The sequence below is a fragment of the Helianthus annuus genome, chromosome 6 (genome assembly GCF_002127325.2).
Source record: "Helianthus annuus cultivar XRQ/B chromosome 6, HanXRQr2.0-SUNRISE, whole genome shotgun sequence".
NCBI classification, from domain to species: Eukaryota; Viridiplantae; Streptophyta; class Magnoliopsida; order Asterales; family Asteraceae; genus Helianthus; species Helianthus annuus.
Window position 1 is genome coordinate 25471896 of NC_035438.2, and position 20928 is coordinate 25492823.

The following is a 20928-nucleotide window of genomic DNA, read 5'->3' on the forward strand; positions in this document are numbered from 1 at the left end:
TGAGTGATGGAATAATGGTTGATGACATGACGAAACTTGATTGGATGTTGTGAGTAATGAGTGATGACCACCCCTACCCCTAATATATGCATCAATACAAAAGATATGAACGTTTAAAATAAATATGTGGTGATGATGGATTGATAGTATAGTAATTTAATACATTTGTGCTTATGTTTGTAACATATCTATAATTGCATAGAGAGTAATTTGTGATTAGCCTCCAAATAAGTTTCTTAACTTTAGCCTGTCATTTACCAAATTTGGAAGGCATCTTCCGATGATCACATTTGAATACTTACCCAAACCAATCCAACACACAAAGCAACTTACAAAAATGCACCTTTTTTTAAAACACAATTCATCATGTATTTCAATCATGGCAGCAATCTTTTCATGAAATACAAGGCAACTGAAACACTACGTACAAACACATTAACCATTCAATAATCTCATCCCCGATTGATGTTTACGCGGGTATAAATCTGAAATGTTTCTCTGAATGAATCAACTAACAATGTTGTCCTCTCGAGGAATTTGAAGTCGCCAAAAAGTATAACGGATATACAACTCATTGAGAGTCATAGCTAATCCAAAACCTATGACCGAAGACACCATTACCGCATAGATTGCCTTCAGTTGAAGCTGCAACATACAAAGTCAAAGCCAAAATGTTAATGGTTTCATTAAACACACGTTTAAACTACCCTTTAATCGTGTAACGTACCCAAGAATAGAATAAGTGCAGAAGCATAGCAACAAGTGCAAACTCAAGAACAGCATATCTCCAAATATACTCCGGTATTGCTGTAATTGGAACAATAAGATTGTGTTGCAACATTATGTATACATATGTATAAGAATCACTATATATATTTAGGAACTTTTTGGTTCATAGGTAATGTATTCACTCATATATACAATAATATACATGTAGAGGAAGTGTCAAATACAATTGGCCTTAACGTACGAGCGTACGCGAGGAGTATTCAGCATATTATATTTTTTCGAGTTTGTTAAGCCGCATGTTATAGGTGTCTGGGTATGTGAAGTAGCATGTTATATATTACAAGTTTAGGAAATCCGCATGTTATATTTTCCGATTTTATGAATCGGTGGGTGAATCCGCATGTTATAGGTGTCCGGTTTTAGTGACTCCGCATGTTATAGGTGTCCGGGTTAAGTGAATCCGCATGTTATAGGTGTCTGGGTTAAGTGAATCCGCATGTTATAGGTTGTCCGAGTTTGTGAAGCCGCGTGTTATATTTTCATAGCGTACGCATCGTACATTAAGGCCAATTGTACGTTAACCAACCCCTAAATATATATATATATATATATATATATATATATATATATATAGAGAGAGAGAGAGAGAGGCCGGTTAACGTACAATAGGGCTTATCGTACATTACGTACGCGATAACCCCAGCCGTCAGATCTTCATCTCCCATGCGATTTCATACCTCCATGCGAACTGTATGAACTGTGCGAATTCATTCTTCCATATGCGATTTTCTCCATCTACACACGTAACACACCCCATGCCATTTTTCACTTTACCCCATGCTAACCATTTTTTCACATGCGATATTCAATTTTCCACATGCGATTCTACACACCCCATGCCATTTTTCACATTACCCCATGCTAGCCATTTTTTCACATGCGATATTCAATCTTCCACATGCGATTCTACACACCCCATGCCATTTTTCACATTACCCCATGCTGCCATTTTTCACATGCGATATTCAATCTTCCACATGCGATTTTGTCCATCTACACACCCCATGCCATTTTTCACACTACCCCATACTAACCATTTTTTCACATGCGATATGTATTGAATTCGCACCAGATCCGCACCAGATCGAACGGCTGGGATGATCGCGTACTTATCGTACGATAAGCGCATTTGTATGTTACACTTTACCTATATATATATATATATAGGGGAGGGTTTAAATGAGAACACTAAATATCGCGAGAACTGTGAGAACGAATGAAAAAACCGCAAAAAATTGGTCAAAAACATTTCAAATTCAAATTTTTTTTTTACACTTATCATTATTATTCGAATACAATGTTAGAAATTTAATTAATATGTTTAAATTTACATGTATTCGTAAATATTGAAAATTTACACATGTGTAAGTTTTCTCATTTACACATGTGTAAAAAATCTAATAAGAGTGACTTTGAGAGAATAATTAAATTATTTGATGTTGTAAATTCTTTTTTTAATGTTGTATCTTAATTACAATGAGGTTTGTATTAAAAAAAATTGATTTTGATTGGTTTTCTCATTCGTTCTCACAGTTCTCGCAAGAAAACCCATATTCGTTAAGAAAACTAAGAAACTCAAATGAATGGACCTCCTTTTGCCACGTGTTACACTTTTTTGCAGACTGTGCTACGTGTAACAACCAGAGGCTGCCACGTGTTTCGTGTAACAACTTTTGCAGACTTTAAGCTTTTTCTGAAAAAGTAAACGTTGTTACGTAACACATGGCAGTCTCTGGTTGTTACACATAACACGTCTACAAAAAGGTGTACCACGTGGCAAAGGGAAGTCCATTCATTTGGGTTTCTTAGTTTTCTTAACTAATATGGGATTTTTTCCTATAATTGCCCTATATATATATATATATATATATATATATATATATATATATATATATATATATATATATATATATATATATATATATATATATATAATGTGACACGAAACTTTAAAACAAATTATACCTAGCTTAACCGCTAAAGTAGATGATAAAAGACCAAATGTAAAAGCGAATGGTGCTGCAATCACAACAGCTTGAGTTTTCAGCTCATCGATCTGCAAATTTGGATGCAAAAATAAAAGTTACAAGAACAAATACAAAATTCAAAAGATCTGGCATTTTTGTTAAAGTATATAACACACATTTTTTTTTTTTTTTTGAATAATCAGCATAAAGATATATGTGTATGTATGCTAATGTCCCTAGTTCAGAGAACATCCACCAACTTTAAACGAAAATTATGACAACTAAAATTCTTGTATGCCTATATACATTTTAAAGTTGAACACAAACAGAAGCAATATTTCGATAAAAATGGCCGGAGATTGTTGGTTTTAAGGTGAAAATGCTAACCAGAAGCTGCTCGATGACAAAGAAGTAGCAAAGTGTACTTATCAAAACCAGGCGCACAAAATCCTGCCAGGCGCTGCATAAACATATAAGAACTATCCATATAATATAACCAAAATGGACAAAGTATAATTTAATAAATACATAAAAGATCAGAGATTATGCACCTTATGGTTTCTGGACTCAAACCTTGTTGATTTCGTGCGTTTATGTTTTGTCTTTGAGCATAACTACGCATACGAAACAAAGTGACAGGTAAGTTTGAGACTTCTCTACGACAAACTTCACAGGTTTTGTCCCCTCTGAGATTAAACCATTTAACTGCACATTCTTCATGCACAAGCCTAAGTGCACCTTTGCAGCTGCATTCCATCTTAAGCTGATTTCCTTCAGCACATGGTTCCATACATATCCTGCAAACCGCTTCTTCCTCATCAATCTCCTCCTCAGTTTCCACTTGAGCAGGGATGATTTCATCTACAAACACAAAAATAAAATATATAAACTATGTTAAAATTTACATACGACTAATAGTTGTAGTTACAATATGACAGTCTAAACGTACCATCGGCACTTTCAATTTGATCATTATCTTTTCGGGCTGCAAATGAGACTGATCTTACAACGACAATGTTCCGCAAGGGCACAGAGAGAGACCTTGAAACATGAGGTTTCACCGCCATTATCTGCATGAGAGACAATACATAATCATCTTCAATGTTTGGATGAATATATATTCTGCTTTTGTTAATATGATTCAAAATAAACAACCGAACCATATCAAATCTTTAACATCCTGTCCCTTCTACCAACCAATATTGTCCATTTTGCCTACGAGGGGCACATATTTATTTTTTGTCGCCCAGGTGAAACCAATATTGTCTGTTTTGTGCACAACGGCCCACATTTATTTATTTTTGGTTGCACGAGTGACAACCTCCTAAGAGGTCACCCGTCATGGATGGCTCTCACTAAAGCACACTTAACTCTAGAGTTTCCTCTCATTCACAATCAAATGCGTACAAAACTTGTTGGTAATATACGAGGCATGACATTCCCTATGGCCGTGGACATAAGATAACGATGTGGGATTCACCTAACCGTATTATTATAGATGATCATATGATTTTCATTATTTAAAGTCACATAAATGATAAATCACTTTCAAAAACGCACCCCCAACATGTGAACCAGAGAATGTTATATTATATAACGAGTCGTATAGGAGTAATGCAATCGGCAAGAATACCTGAGATTTTTGTTGTTCACTATATGTCCTAGCTGAAACAGGTGTAGTGATCGAAGGGGACATGTTTGACTCTTGTTTGACCGGAAGAGACCAAGATCGATTCCCGTGGAATATGGACTTAATCTTGGTAACAATAGGGCTTTCAGGATGCAGAAGAGGACTTCTTTCACCGTCACGAGGAGTCTTCTCTTTAAATCTTACACCTTTAACAACCCGTGATGAGGTACCGCCTTTAGATGCATCTATTTGAGCATGTCTTGTTGGTATTTTGAGCGACAAATCTGAACGACGTGTGTTTTTTTCAGAATTTTTAACCTCATTTGTGGATTCCTTCACACTGTTATCAACCTGCAGACCGATCAAATCATGAAATGATCACACAGTTTATAAACTTTTTGTGAATTTATGGCTAGGCTGCCTTTTATACAAACACACTATCCACACACCACTACATGAGTACATATCATACGGCCATTTGACGACATGAGGAAACGGTCATATGGGTCATATGAGGTGGTGGCCGCCAAATCATGCGGCCCGTATGATGTGTTTGACTGACAAAGATATGACTGACAGGGCCGGCCGTGAGAACTCGTGTACCCTGTTCGAGCTCGAAAAAATGTGCCCGTAGGCCTTAACGAAATTGGGTATTGGGCTCACTAAAGGTCTAAATCTAATACCAAAGGGGTTAATAACTAATCTAAACCATAAGAATAGTAAGGGGGCCTATGTTGGTGTTTGTATGAGTGTACCCTATTAAAAAAATATTTTACATATACATATCAGGTTTTTTTCAGAAAAAAATGTGCCCCTCGAAATATCGGGCCCTGGCCGGTGGTCCTCCCCGCCCACCCTCAGGGCCGGCCATGATGACTGATGTGTCGATTGACGCCCTATGACCATTTTTCGCCTAGTTATATGGCTCGTATGATGTGATAGACACGCTAGTGTACATTATCAGAGTGATGTGTGTATATAGCAACACTATGTATCTAACTATACAGCAGAAATTGCGGCATGAATCAAGAAAGTGAGGGAAAAATTCCAAGATCCAGTTATGATAAGATTTATGTGGTGTGGCATCACCAAGCAACAAACTTTGGCTAAATCTACAAATGGGTACACATTTAAACTTCAAGAATCACCCAAAATCACAAAACCCACAAACAAAATAAATTTAGCATCGGAAGCAGCAACAGATGAAAACAACAAAAGGAAGACAGAAGAAGAAGAACCGAACCTCTGAAGCATTAATGTCATCATCGTCAACAACCGTAATTTCATGGGATGTTTGCATCGTCGATGAGCGAAGAAGCTATGAAAATGGTGTGCTTGAAACAGTCTCTGATTTTTACTAACAATTATTATATCAGATAACACATTTGAATTTGTGTCCTATGGGCATGATAAACATGTCAAAGAATAATTTTCATGATAAATGGTGTCTTGGATTCATGTATGAATTATCTGTCAAGTTTTTGTATTTATCTCAGAAATAATATCAATAATATGCTGCAAGTTGATTGATCATATTTTGGACAATACATGTGCAGTGCAGTCACCATTGCATGCTTTCATACATTTTGACAAGTCTTTTTTTTTTCTCGATAATATGTATATCGATCTTATAAGTTTTAATTGTGTGTTATTTATAGGAAATGATTTGTAAGAATAAAATAAAATTAGTTTTTGATGAATATATATTCTTTTATTGTGACGTTAGAGTAAACTTTTTATTTTTATTTTTAGTTTCATTTTTTATTAATGTATGCAAGTCAATTATTGTGACAAGCAAGATTACATGTTTTCTATTATTAAATTTATTATTGTTCGTTATGTCTATCCTCGACCTTTGCCACTTCCAGCTTCGCTCATTCATCACCACCTCACCGGCGACCTTGTAAACCATATAGCCTCGTCGCCATTCGTTTGCCATCTATAGCTAAAACACACCCGTGGACAGCTATATGATCGACTAGGCTCCCTCTTTCATGGGGCCTAAATTTTTATTATTTTTTAAACATCTTTTATATATAATTTTTTTACACAAAGCATATAATTAAATTTAAAAGTTAAAACCCAATATGTTTTGAAAGTTGAAACCTACTAACTTATCCTATTTAGTTTAGGTCCATTAGTTTAGACCCATATTAAAAAAAATATATATAAAAAAAAAAAAAAAAAAAAAAAAAAAAAAAAAAACACTCAATGTCATTTAACCTGATTAAACCCAATAATGTTTAGTATACCTGCCTAGGCCCACTCTCTCATGTATCATAGATACCTAAGATATGATTCCCGTTTAGTATACCTTCTTGGGTCAAACGGGTCAAGTGTATAACATTTGGTTTCAAGTTGGTTGTACTCTCTTTTCCTGTTCGAACCCGCAATCTCGATCAATTAACACACCAACTCGATTGATCTTTTTATGTACAAAAGTTTGCAAACAACATGAGTACAAAACAAACTTTGTATGTTACTACTACCCTAGTCACTGAAACATCTCTATACATATGAGGGAGATACATAAAACAAAGGCATCCCAAACTATTCCATATTATGTACAATTTCCAAAAGCAAAACCAACTTAACTAGTCCACTTCACCAACTATTCCATTTTATGTTATAAGGTCTTTCTGGGAATCATATCTAGATTTTAATGAACGCGCTAACGGCGTCTTGTTATTTTCTGCACGGAGATTTAACGTGGATCATGTTTTACGGTCTTTCTGGGAATCAACACCCCCCTTCCTTGAAGTCTTGTTGGCAGATGATTGTTCTTTAAGAGCTTCTTTCTCTAATCTTTTCTTTTCGGCATCCGCTTGCTGTTTATTATCATCGCGTGCTTTCTTGAACATTTTAGCAAACACTGCCAGAATTTGTGTTACTGCACATACAACCCCAACAATGCATGAGATCTTTGACAAAGATCCTACTAAATAATTATGACTACGAAAACCTATATTATTACAATAATAATATTATTTTCCAAATAAACCAATACAAAAGGTTGTATGGATTAAATATACACTTTGTACCATTTGGCTTGGTTTTAAAAAGCGCGCCCTAGGCGCAAAGCGCAGCGCCTGGGGCTTTTTTGCTTCTCGCCTTGTGTAATTACAGGAAGCGACCAAAAGGCACATTTTTTGATGTTTTTTTGTGGGCTTTTTGGCCTGAGGCGCGCGCCTCATGTAACTTAGGCGTTTTACTGCATAAAAATGTTGTACCTTGGGTTTTTTGACTTGTACATGTAATTAAAATGGTATAAAAGCCTTACTTATAGCTATATTTTAGTTAAAGGAAGCTAAAAACCTATGGGATATATAAAAAAAATTATATAAACATCTTGCGCCTCGGGTACGAAAAGCCCACCGCTAGGGGTGTGCAAAAAACCGAATTAACCGAACCATAACCGAATTAACCGACAAAACCGAACCAAATAAAAAACCGGTGGGTCGGTTAATGGTTTTTTTGAAAACTGAATGTAGCGGGTCGGTTATGGTTATCATTTTTTCCATACCCACCATAACCGAACCGAACCGAACCGACATGTAATAAATCTTTGTAGGATTTAGAACTTTTCACCATATTTTTAATATTTGATGTTTTTCACTGAAGATTTTTAGTACGTATTGATTTTTCATATCATTTTGTGGTTTTGGTTGAATGTTTATTTGAATTTATGGAATGTATCATATCACTTTATTTGAATATTCGATGATAATTGGTATTAATATTATAGATTATATGAATTTTTTAATAATATGTAATATACTAATATATACAAATATGCAATAACAATTTATTCCATTTTAAAAAAATTAAGCTATATTTAGCTAAGCTAAATACACGGTTAACCACCCATAACCGACTCGGTTATTGGAAAACCATAACCATAACCGATCGGTCAAAACCAACCCATACCGACCCAGCACACCCCTACCCACCGCTTTTGCGCTTTGCGCTTCGCGCCTCAATTTTAGACCTTGTCGCTTTTGTGCGCCTCTCGCTTTTTAAAACCAAGACCATTTCAAACCATTTCCACTTTGATTACCATTTTTTGGAGGTTTTACCCGTTTGACTCGTTAGACATCACCCGAATCAAAACATGGAATGTTGTTTTAATAAAAATGAAATACAAGACCGAACCTTGTTCAAAGGGGCAACGAACGGGATCCTCTCCAAAATACTGTGAAAGTGAATCTGCATTTCTTCCCTACAAAGCATATATTGTTAAAACAAGTTCACATCAACATGTGAATATGTGATAAGAATATTAAAGATTAGTAACAAAACTCACCACTTCAGTATACAAGGAGATTAGCGCCCGCACTTCAGCTTCAGCAGTATCAAGAAAACCCTTCAACGCCTGAAAGTTTTTTTTTTTTTTTTTTTTTTTTTTACGATAATACCCATTAGTTCTCCTGTACCTTGCAAATATTAACAGTTTATATATCAAGAACTCGCCTTTTGGAAGCCAGCAGATATAGCACCGTCGTTTTCAGAAGCAGTGAGTTCCTGCTCAACCTTTTCAAGACCTTTACTCACTGCTTGCATTTCTTCAGCCAATGTCTTCAATTGTATCTTTTAATTCAGTTATGAAATAAACTGGTTATAAAAATTCAAAAAGAAATAAAAAACAATTTATATTGACATACCTTGGAAGCAGCTTCTAAATGACCCAGATCCTTGTCGAAATCTAGCAAATGTGGCATCTTCTCAGCAAGGAGCTAGTGAAGATATCATAAGTTACATAAGTAACCAAAATAAACACATTTTTAAATTGAGAAATATATGTATAAGATATACTAGAAGAGTGTGCGCGCGATGCGGCAGGGAACATAGACACTGCCAGGGTGTGCATGGTTTCGGTTATTATCCTCAACCAAATCCACTCGTTAGTCTATTTTATTAACCAATCGGTTTTGGTTAATCAGTTTGGTTTATTTGGTTAGATGGACGTTTTTGGTTCAGTTCGTTTCATTTCGATTAATAGTCAACACCAAACTTGGGCTTAGAAATACACGAAGTTGAGATATACATACATGAAATGGATGTATAAATACATGAAATGAAAGTATAAATACATGAAATGGAGGAATAAAATATGAAATTTTTTTAGAAAAAAAAAATATTAACGTACGAAAAAGTTATGACCATTCAAAAATCGTAGTGTAGTTAGTTTTTATAAGGGGGATAAAGTGTAACTACTAATTAATTAACTAGAATTTGATTAAAGATGGGGGATTAATGTGTAATTAGTGTTTGAAGGATAATTTACCCCCATTTTAGGGTTGTACCTTATGCATTAAAAAAAAATATCTTACATAATTACGCACGTTGTAAAAAAATCAAAACCCGCATGCCACGAAACATGAAAGTTACGCATGTTAAACTCAAAATTACACGTGGGTTGTTTCAACCCTAAGTACGTTAAGGGACTTTTGTATTTTAAACTCTCTCTTATAATATAGTACAGATAATAAAAATAACCTTTAAAAAAACTCAGCAATATATCTACCTTACATAGATAATGCATCAAAGTCATCTTATTGTTCCTTGCACGTGTATCAGACAGTTTGAGAAGGCTGTCCAACTTAAATCCAATGGCAGATCCTGTAACACAAATCGCACATGTCTTTGTATAAATTATGACACCAGTGACGGAACTCAAAAAATCTAAAATCTCCAAAGTCCAAACAAGTTAATATCACTTCAGCTATTCGTTTAACTATACCTCGAGCAGTGCCTTGGTTTAATGCATTTCCGAGTGTAAGAATTGTCTGCATTATTTGACGTAACTTTGCAGATTCCTTGATCTATATTATATATTTGATTATTATGATCCAATAAAAAATGAGAAAAATGTCCGGTTAGTCCCTGTGGTTGGGAAAAATTTCACTGTTAGTCCCCAACTTTCTAAAATTACACTCTTGTTCCATGTGGTTTGCTCGGTTGTTACTCGGATAGTCCGCCGCTTGGATGGCTGTTAGTTTTCTCGGTTAAGTGGGTGTAAATGACAAAATTACCCTTACTTTAAATTTATATTTAAGTAATAATAATAATAATGGTGGGGCCACTTTAATTTTAGCATGTTTAGTTATTATTTTTAATGTTTTTATTTGTTTTTTTAAGATAAGGGGTGTTTTTGTAATTTCACACACACTTAACAGGACAAACTAACGAACATCCACTCTAGGGACTATCCGCGTAACAACCGAGCAAACCACGAGGAACAAGAGTGTAATTTTAGAAAGTTGGGGACTAAAGGTGAAATTTGGTCAAACCACAGGGACTATCTGGACATTTTTCTTGAAAAAAATTATATATAAGAATCCTGATTACAGATCACCTCTTTAGTAGCATCATTGATTGCACTTAGGTTTCTTCTTAAGTCGCTGACCTAAAATTATTTAAACTAAAGGCATAAACAGCCAAAAACAAACAATTATGTTCAGAGAAATGGTTTAAAAAATATAGGAAGGATACTTACCTGACTGGTAAAAGTGATTGTGAATGCAAATACTCGAAGTTTTGACTCGACTCGTGGGACCGTCATTAGCTCCATGAAGAACTAAAAGACCATGGACCATAATGTGTTACATAAATATTAGATAGTTCTTTTTCTGGACAATTTTTAATGCCTATAGAGTAAAATACCAGTTCACACTTTCCAAGCATTTCCTTGTTTCCTGTATAGTTCTGAGACAAAGGAATCAACAAATTATTAGGAAAAGAGTAAAATGTCATTTTCGTCCCTGAGGTTTGCCCAGTTTTGTGACTTTCGTTCAAAAGTTTGTTTTTCCGCATCTGGATCCAAAAGGTTTTAAATCATGTCATTTTCATCTGGCTCGTTAACTCCATCCATTTTTTCCATTAAGTCAGGGGTATTTCCGTCTTTTTTGTTAACTTAAAGGGCAATTCGGTCTTTTTCACTTTATGTATACTTGCTAGAGATGTGTAAAAAAGACCGAATTGTCCTTTAAGTTAACAAAAAAGATGGATATACCTTGACTTAACGGAGAAAAAAGGATGGAGTTAACGAGCCGGGTGAAAGTAGCAAGATTTCAAACCTTTTGGATCCAGATGCGGAAAAACAAACCTTTGGACGAAAGTCGCAAAACTGGTTTTACTCTTAGGAAAAAAATTATAGGTGAAGTGAAAGCATTATATGCAACACGGTATTCTTGAAACTGATTATTGCTTAAGATGCATTTTTTTAAGATAATGTTTTGTTGATTGAAAACAACAACGTTATCTATTTTGAGTCAGAACTTGAACATGCAGCCTTTGGATGGGATACCAGTAATAGGGCCCACAAAACTTCAACTAATATTAAAAAAGGAACGACTTTTCAGTGAAAAATTATGAGACGTGTGATCTTAAATGGGATTATCGTAAGCAGAATAATACATTTGCATGTAGCATCAATAAATTAGGAGAGAAAACACAAAGAAGATAATAGATGAATTAGAGTACCTTTAATGTCTGCATTTCTTCTTTTGTGGGACAAAATTTGATAAGGCTCTCGATTTGATCGATATCCAAAGCAGAAGTATCCAACGCAAGGATGGCATTCTAAAGAGCATAAACTTTTAAGTAATAAAATACTAACTTTCTTTTACGGGAAAGGGTTCAAAATGACGCACAAATACTATCGATAACTGTATATGTAAAAAGTAGCGAAGTTTGCTGAACTATAGAGGCTGAGGAAGATGATCTTACAAGCATATTAGGCAAAGGAATTTTTATCTTAGTAAGCATGATTTCGCAATTATATGCTCTACGCAAATCAACCTGAAAATCAAATTTAAGCAAAAAAAAAAAAATAACCATAAATAAATTTGAAATAACTTTGTTCACAATTTAATAAACATTTCATTAAGGGCAAAAGAATAAACCAAGTATTTTTAGTCACATGCCTGTTTGATAATCTAGCTAGACCTTGAATATAGAAATGGACAAAAAATTTACACAGACAAAGAGTTAAAGGAGAAGTAAATTCACTTACCAATTGAACTTTTTCAGGTTTATTAATTTTTGCACCTCGGCGAGCTCCACCTTTGCTATTGTCAGAAACAGAAGCAGCTGAAAATAGACTCTCAAGCTCTAATATATCAATTTCAGGAGCCCTACAAAATTACTTTCATGTAACACTTAACAATCTGTACAAGACAGCCAGAATTTGATATATTATTTGCTATGCAGTTAAATTGGTGATATATCACCGATATATAGGTTATCGGTAAATATCTGTCAGAATATCGGTACCGATTTTCCCGATATCGATACCTTTCTTCTTAGTTCTACTCTACCATTCGTCTTTCTTCTTATTGCTGCTATTTCTATTAGTGTTTTAAGACTTAATTGTTAGTGTTTTAAGTCTTAATCAGGTCTTACTTGCTACAATTGTTAGTGTTTTGCTTTTGCAAGTTGCAAAAGGTTAATTTGTTAATGGTAGGAGAGTATACTGGATTATTAGTGTTAAATTTCTAGATGATATTAAAATTACCGATATCCCACGATGGTGACAACAACAACAGCAACAACAGCAACAACCATACCTAGTATAATCCCACCCATTGTCAGATCCCACCGCGATAACCTATATCTCAAATATCGGTCCTTGACTGATATCCGATTTTTTACCGCATTAACAGCTTAGATTATTTGTTACATTGTCTGTATCAGAAATTACCTTGGCCGGTCTTCTTGTTTTTGAGTATCAGCCCATAAACTCCCTTGCATTGCTCTAGTAACTTTTACCCAGTGCAACGGCTTTAGAGACATTTTTTTACCCTCACCACCTGTACCTTTTCCACTATTCAGAGAACCAGAAAGACGTAAGCGTCCAGCAGGTTGCTGCAGGCCATTTGAGCCCGTCGGTCCAGGAGGTGGAGGTGGACCACCACCACCGCAACCTGGAGGTGGAGGTGGAGGCGGCGCACCGGGAGCATTACAACCCGGAGGTGGAGGTGGGGGTGGCGCACCTGGTGGAGGTGGACCATGCGGCTTGATAGTTGAAGAAATCGTTCCTTGATGTGGAGCCCCTGGAGGGGGAGGAGGGGGTAGTGGTGGTGGTCCTGGGGTAGTATTAGCTTTAGCGGTTGCGCCACTACTAATTGTAGGTTGAGGTTCTGGAGTGCCTTTAGAAGTAGAACCGAGTGGTGGTGGGCTCTTCGAAGAGCTTTTATCGACTGAAACTCTTACAAATGGCGGTGGAGGTGGAAGAAGTGGTACATTACTAGGAGTTATTAAAGAATGAGATTGCGGAGATCCTCCACCTGAACTAATAAAAAACGACGGTGACGGTGACGGAGGCGGAGGAGAAGGAGAAGCCGCTACTGGAGAAGCGTCTCTAAAAGAATCCATGGTAGGAGTTACTAAAGGTGGTTGTGAGCCAGTTGAAACATCTTCAACCGAAACTTGATTTGGCGATGAAACACTTGAATCAATAGTAGGAGTAGGTGTTTCGTTACTCCTTTCAGATTCCAAATACTCCAAACTGTCAGCAACACTAGGGGTATTATTTTCATCCTCAGAGGAGTCAAAAGGTGAAGAAGGTGTACTTCTATTCCTCAGAATTGACAATTCTTTTGCATCGTTTAACTGTGACAGCTGCTTAACCAGCCATAAAGCAGTATCGTCACCACCATTACCCCATTCAATCCCACTAAATAGTTCTTGAACTTTGTTGAAGGCTTCAATCGGCAATCCACCTTTTTCTTCTCCAGTCAAAATCGTGATTGGAGTTTTCGGTGTTGAAATATTCTCAACATCTCCAAAAAGAACCTAATACACGCAAAACAGTGGTAGCGTATAAAAATCCATTCTCTAAACTATGTTTCATAAGAAGGTAACCAACTTTGGCCCAACTTGTATTCTTTGTAACAACAAGCTTTGTTTTTACCCATAAAAACCTCAAAATTTTCAACAATTTTGTATTAGGTCAAGCAATCCTTATAGGTTACCAGGTCAAGATGCTGCCATAGAGAATGACATGCTAGTATGTTAATGCATATTTGTGCGGATAGGCTAGATTGAGTCTATACTGAATATGTGTTTGTAAGAGTATGTTTAAATGAATGAACAGGTCAAACGAATGAGTGGTTCGTTTGACTGATGGCCATTCGATTGGGATGCCAATCGAATGAGTCATGCGTTTAAACACGTCAATCGTGTGAGCCATACGACTGAAGCTCCCAGTCGAATGAGTCTGCCTATATATACGGTTGATCATTAAGTTTTTGTTTTGAGAGAGGAGAAATCACACTTGATTTCTCCCGGAGCTTAACGATGTAAACTCTTTCGGTATTGAATACAGTCTGTGTTGACATGTTTCTATCATGTTAATTTTATACCGAATTAGTTCTATCCGTCAAAACTTCCGTCTCGAACGTATTACAAACACTAATCGTAGGACTTCGATCCTTAACATGTAATATTACAGTACCTTTGAAAATGCCTGACTTTTTTGTGGCGCCAACGCGGCAAGAGTTAGGAGCAAAAACGACGGACATAAATTTAAAAAAAAAAACTGAATGTTTTTTAGATTTTTATGGGTTAAAAACAAAGTTTGTTACCTGATATAGATATTGGACCAAACTTTATCTTTTTATGCAATTTTCTCTTATCTAAACGTAAGGATTCACCTCAGCTCTAAAATTTTTAGGAAATCGAGCCTTTGAGTCCCAAAGAGTGTCCAGGTTGTCATGATTGAGCATCAAAATATTAGATCTAATAAAGGCGGTATTGAACATTACGCGAAACATCATAACTTCTCTTTCACAGTCGACATCTAAATGGACACACTCTAGTACAACATCACCTTCCACCAAGCACTGAATATCAATCTTAATAACATCATTCTGCTTCTGCATCACGTCACTTCTATTCGTCAGCCATCCACATAAGAATCGGAAAAAAAAAAAAAAACGCTAGAAGTCTTACCTGGTGATAATGCCGAAGATTTCTACCACTCCTAGGAGTTGAATATATCATTTGTGTCAAAAGCCCATCCTTACTGAGAAGATTTCTGCCGTATATTCGAATAACCGGTCTGCACCCATTTCTATTATCGAAATTTGGAATAGCGCGAAGAATAAGACAATCTAAAGACAATGCTCTTGAGGGTGGGGGCCACTCTTCAGATAAATTTCTTCTTGATATATATTGTAGGTACCGGAGCTGTGACGGGTACGGATTTAAAGGTGACAGTAAATGATATAAACCTCGTGGAGCTTCCCGACAAACAATTTCAAGAGTTTTGCGTTCTCCAGTATGCAACTTTTTGTAAACTAAAAGGCTGGCTAAAAGGAATGCTAAAACCGACCAACCGCCTCTCTCACAGTGAAGCAAAATAACGTTTTGATTGGTTTCGAGAGTAAGCCAGCTTTCACAAAGATGGAGAAAATGATGGACGAGAGATAATGGTAATAGAGGACAACCCTCGTATTGTTTTGGATAGTCTATGACGGTGATGTCGTACTTGCATAATATTTCGGAAAATTGGCTCCGGTTTTCACCTTCGCGAAAGTTAAATGCGAGAAAAGATGACTCGGGAAACTCTTCATGTAACTCGTTACTAATTTCATGCAAGTAAAGGTGGTATAGTCCCACTGGTAGAACTTCAGTTGAAAAGCAAGAATCAAAAACTGCAAAGATACGAGATAAACTGTAAATAATTAGCATAAGTTAAAACTTGTAACAAGAACATAAAGAGAGGTTAATATAAATAAGATGATAAAGTGAAACGGATTTCGGGATAAGACTGATGTTGGTGCTTAAATACCATAGATTCTATCCGCAAGCTCAAGCAAGCCATCTGGCGGTCTTCTGTAAAAGAATCTACGGAGAAGAGGCATGTCTCAGCAAACAAATCAACTGACGTGTTCAAACATCAACAGCTAAAATCTGAGGCGAATACGTGATCATTGATAAGTAGGCTTTATTTGAAGTTCAAACATCAACAGCTAGCATATACAATGAAAAATGATATATTAATAATCTATATACTATCGCTTTGTCATCCATATAATAATCTATATACTATCGCTTTGTCATTAGTATGTCTGCTTATATACACAAAGTGTTCAGAAATCATGAAAATATACCACTTACTGACTTACACCGTTACACACGAATGCTAGCATGTAACATGGCACAGTTAATGAGTAACGACACAACAGTTTCGTATCGTCTGTTAGCATGAAATTCAAAATTAGAATAATCATCATCATCATCATCATACTCAGTAAATCCCACCAATAGCAAAGCTAAGGTAGGGTCTGAGGAGGGTAAGATGTAGACAGCCTTACCTTTACCCAGTAGGAATAGAGAGACTGCTTCCAGTGAGACCCCCGGCTCGAACTAAGAGTTATGATTTAAACCCTCTTACATTAATTCTCGTCAACAATGTTCCTTTCTCCCACTCCGTTACCGGTTATCTATCGAGACCTAACTTTCTACAACTACTCAACAACACCAATAATACAACTGCATTTTATTAAACTAAAACACAAAGTTGTAATCAACTAATCATCCAATAACTTCAAAAAAAATGATCAATACCTATACAAAACTTGTAATGATACATTGATACCACATATGATCATCATAAGAAACACATGAGACGATATCAATTGGATTATAAACCGAAAAATGGAACCGGAACCAAATCGGTTCAAACATTACAACTAAATGATGTTCAATTTTATTTCCAAACCTCAAATTGCAAACTAAATGTAAGTGTTTTGGTAGCAAACAATGTAATAGAATAAAGCGATCAGGTATTTGGAGGTTTAAGAAAGAAATTTACAAACCTAACGTCGTGAATTAACGGCATGAATGCGGCACTACGGTGGCGGCGATGGTGATTCCGAACGCCGTTTAAGAGTCGGAGGTGAAGGTTTTGAATGGAATTTGCACGGTTTTTGTGTGAATTTGAATTGTCCTCTTTTCCAGATTTTGAAATGGTGTGGCACTAATTTTTGGTTTCGGTTAATTGGTGGGTCTTCGACTTTGTAACGGATTTTAAACAACATGAAATATGGTGATACAAATATTTGGAAGCATATTAGTTTCTTCTTAAATAATAAAAAAACACCAATTTACGAATTATATCATACCACTTGTAACTCTCAACTTATTTTCCTTTAGCACTCCCAAACTACTTAAAACCCTAACCCAGTGAGCTCTGATTTGGTGGCTAAGTTTTGCTCTGATCCAGTGAAGAGAGGCTAAGATTTACTCAGATCTAATCAAGAAGGGCTAAGGTTTACTCAGATCCAGTGAAGAAAGGGCTAGTGATTCTGGATATGTTGTTCTAGATTTAGATTAAATTGTTAGCCATTTGTATTTGTGCGCACCGACACTTGAATTTTGGTTTGAATATATGTGTTTGAAATCATTTGCATACAAGCTTTGTGAAATTATTTACATACGAGCTGTTTGAAATCATGATGAATGTTTACATATAAACTTTATAAATTATTTGATAGTGAAGCATGTGAAATCTAGACATTTGTTTTCAACAGTGTGATCATGTGGTTTAGATAGAGAGACGGGATGGTCGGTGTCGGTGGCGGCTAGTGGTGGTCGGTGGTGACCGTTAGGGTTTATAAATTTGAAGTCAAAAATGAAATTTGAATAAGTAATAATATGATTAAATTTATACATACATGTGTGTATATATATATATATATATGTGTGTGTGTGAGAGAGATATGTTCTAGAGTAAACACTAGTGTATTTGTGAACTGGGTGAACAAATCTTGACCATTGATTTACATCATCAAATCGAAAAAAATACACTGGTGTATTTTCATCATCAAATTCTAGCCATTGAGTTACACTTGTGTATTGATAATCAAGGGCTAGGATTAGTTCACAAGGTAGAAGACCCAAAATGGATTGTTGAAGGAAAATGACACTTTTTAAATGATTGAGACAAAATCGTTAAAGTGAACAAATCATAGGGAACAAAACGTAAGTTAACTCCTTCAATTATAAGGTAGAAGACCTAAAATCAGTACAAAGCTAGAGAAGAAGAACGAGTTAGATCTATCATCTATTTATGTACGATTTGAGTGTAAACAAGTCAGCCAACATTATATATATTGCTAGGGTCGACCCAAGCCAAAGTATTTTGAGGCTTGGGCTTTAGGCATCCAAATCAATCGGGCTTTCAACTTTAAAAAAATTTATGAGTTAAATGCCCGGATAGTCCCTGTGGTTTGCTCCTTTTTCACCTTTAGTCCCTAACTTTCTAAAATTACAGCTATAGTCCCCAACTTTTCAATTTTCGTTCCCGGATAGTCCCTGTGCCTAACATCAGTTAGTTTTCTCAGTTAAGAGGGTGTGAAATGCCAAAATACCCTTACTATAAAACAAAATAACTTAATAGATTTATTTATTTGTAGGACCCACTCCTTTATAAAAACAAAATAACAACCTCACCCCCACCCCACCCCACCCCCACCTTCCTTTCTCTTTCTTATCTCTTTACCTTGCAACTCCATCATCCCATCTTCTCCACAAGAACACACACTTACACCCACTCTGTATCTTTGGTCTTTTCTATATAAATACGAGAAATGGAAGGTGAAACACGACAATGAGTACATAAAGATAGACACATTACCGTTTCAGGGATAGATACATAGGTTCGAAACAATTAACATGTACATGATATTAACAAATTTTTCTCATAATTTAAGGTTTATAGATTACAATATTAACAAGGAACTTAGAGATTAGTGCGTACCAGATTCTCCAAATTAAGAGGGTATGGTCGGACCGTTAGACTGTTATCGGAGGAGGGTGTTCGCCGTCGTGGCTCGTCGAAAAACGGCGGTGCAACGACGGACTTGAGTTGATTTGATGCCGAACACCGCAAATCTCCATCTTTTTACCACCTTCCAAGACCACCACACACCTTCATCTTTGTCGGCTGAAACGCCCACCTCCGTCACACCTAATTGCCATCACCATAGACCGTCGTGGCCTACCACCACCACCAAATCGCTTACTCCTACATTTTTTTCAAGAGCAGAAAGGAGGGGAAGGTGGGGTTGGTCGTCGGTCCTATATTATACGGAGAAAAAGAGGGAAGAGATTGTTGATTTTTAGTTAAAGTGTTTTTATAATATAGGTGGAGCCCACAATATAATTAAATTTCTTTTTTGTTGTTTTAATTTTTATGTTTTATAGTAAGGGTATTTTTGTTATTTTACACACTCTTACCTGAGAAAACTAACTGATGTTAGGCACATGGACTATCTGGGAATGAAAATTGAAAAGTTTGGGACTATAGCTGTAATTTTAGAAAGTTAGAGACTAAATGTGAAAAAAGAGCAAACCACAGGGACTATCTGGGCATTTAACTCAAAAATTATATATGATATTTGGGTTGGGTTGAACTTATCTTTACATATACAAAAATGAGAAAAGTGCTCGGATAGTCCATGTGGTTTGCCCATTTTTCATCTTTAGTCCCTAACTTTCTAAAATTAAACCTATAGTCCCAAACTTTTTCAATTTCGTTCCCGGATAGTTCCTGACGCGTAACTTGGTTAGTTTTTGGTGTTAGGTGCGTGTGAAATGACAAAAATACCCTTACTGTCAAATTAATAGCTAAAAAGTTAAAAAAATATAATTAAGAGAGTAAATTGCCAAAATCGTCCCTCGGGTTTGGGCATGTTTGTCATTTTCATCCAAAACAATTTTTTTGTACCATGTAGTCCTTCAATTTTGGGATTTTTTGCCATTTTCATCCAAACATCTAATTTGCTTTATTTTTTCTATAAAAAATTTGGATGAAAATGACAAAATAAATCCTAAATCTCAGGAACGATTTTGGCCAAAAAAAAAAATCAGACATTTGGAGGAAAATGGCAAAAAATCCCAAAACTGAAGGACTATATGGTACATAAAAGTTGTTTTGGATGAAAATAGCAAACATGTCCAAACCTCAGGGACGATTTTGGCAATTTACTCTAATTAATATTTTACAATTTGTGTGGGACCCACCACCCACCCCACACACTTCATCTTCCCCACTTCACACCACCACCACCACCTACCCCCCCCCCCCTCAACATAACCACTACTACCACAACCACCACCGCCGCCATCATCACCGTTGCCTCAACCACACTCACCAAAATTCCACCTCCATCAATTATAGATTTTGGTTCCTCTCCCAATTGGGTTTGCGGTTTTCTTGGTTCATTTGGCCACCATCCCCATCAACGGAACCGACATCAACCCTGCAATAAGTCTTGGAGCCGCAATTATCTACAACAAGGACCACGCTTGGGATGACCACGTAAGATTTCGTTAACTTTTGAAGTCAATCATTCATTTCATTAATTTTGTGTGCAAGCTGTTCATCAAGATTTAATCTTTTTTTACTTTTGTACTTGCAGCGGGTCTTCTGGGTCGGTCTATTCATCGGAGTTGCGCTTGCCGCTTTGTATCATCAGAACCATTCCCTTCAAGAGCAGATCTTAAATTCTTTTTAATTTAACACACGCACAC

At 36.1% G+C, this 20928-nt stretch overlaps 2 protein-coding genes across 6 annotated transcripts; both read right to left on the reverse strand.

Moving 5' to 3' along the window:
- Positions 1 to 344: 344 nt before the first annotated feature.
- On the reverse strand, positions 345 to 6057 carry LOC110865053. Its single transcript, XM_022114253.2, has 8 exons — positions 5630 to 6057; positions 4390 to 4737; positions 3706 to 3826; positions 3308 to 3617; positions 3144 to 3216; positions 2755 to 2845; positions 728 to 807; positions 345 to 645 (listed from the first exon to the last, which is right to left on the reverse strand). Exons 1-8 carry the CDS (start codon positions 5684 to 5686, stop codon positions 508 to 510), a joined length of 1218 nt encoding a protein of 405 aa, XP_021969945.1. The 5' UTR covers positions 5687 to 6057; the 3' UTR covers positions 345 to 507.
- A 724-nt stretch (positions 6058 to 6781) lies between these two features.
- LOC110865052 (formin-like protein 14) lies at positions 6782 to 17440 on the reverse strand. Of its 5 annotated transcripts, none has more exons than XM_035974454.1 (18): positions 17211 to 17426; positions 16181 to 16302; positions 15340 to 16043; positions 15042 to 15263; positions 13088 to 14181; positions 12401 to 12521; positions 12115 to 12186; positions 11869 to 11967; positions 11050 to 11091; positions 10883 to 10963; positions 10742 to 10792; positions 10127 to 10208; positions 9911 to 10005; positions 9048 to 9119; positions 8857 to 8961; positions 8690 to 8758; positions 8539 to 8605; positions 6782 to 7276 (listed from the first exon to the last, which is right to left on the reverse strand). In XM_035974454.1, exons 2-18 carry the CDS (start codon positions 16251 to 16253, stop codon positions 7101 to 7103), a joined length of 3225 nt encoding a protein of 1074 aa, XP_035830347.1. In that variant the 5' UTR covers positions 16254 to 16302; positions 17211 to 17426; the 3' UTR covers positions 6782 to 7100. The 5 variants fall into 5 exon arrangements, 3 of the variants coding, with proteins under 3 accessions (XP_035830347.1, XP_021969941.1, XP_021969942.1); XM_022114249.2 differs by having other exon boundaries at positions 8857 to 8973; positions 17211 to 17425; XM_022114250.2 differs by having other exon boundaries at positions 8857 to 8973; positions 16181 to 16361; positions 17211 to 17425.
- Positions 17441 to 20928: the final 3488 nt, after the last annotated feature.

Bases quoted from the DNA above. Each gene is read 5' to 3' on its own strand.
- LOC110865053 (XM_022114253.2), bottom strand. From the start codon at position 5,686: ATGCAAACATCCCATGAAATTACGGTTGTTGACGATGATGACATTAAT. The intron at 4,738-5,629 runs GTTCGGTTCTTC...ATCGGTCTGCAG, and splicing joins ATGACATTAATGCTTCAGAG to GTTGATAACAGTGTGAAGGA. The intron at 808-2,754 runs GTATAATTTGTT...TTCCAATTACAG, and splicing joins TACTTTAGCGGTTAAGCTAG to CAATACCGGAGTATATTTGG.
- LOC110865052 (XM_022114249.2), bottom strand. From the start codon at position 16,253: ATGCCTCTTCTCCGTAGATTCTTTTACAGAAGACCGCCAGATGGCTTG. The intron at 15,264-15,339 runs GTAAGACTTCTA...GACGTGATGCAG, and splicing joins ATCTTCGGCATTATCACCAG to AAGCAGAATGATGTTATTAA. The intron at 10,006-10,126 runs GTATAGTTAAAC...TTTGTGTTACAG, and splicing joins AAACCAAGGCACTGCTCGAG to GATCTGCCATTGGATTTAAG.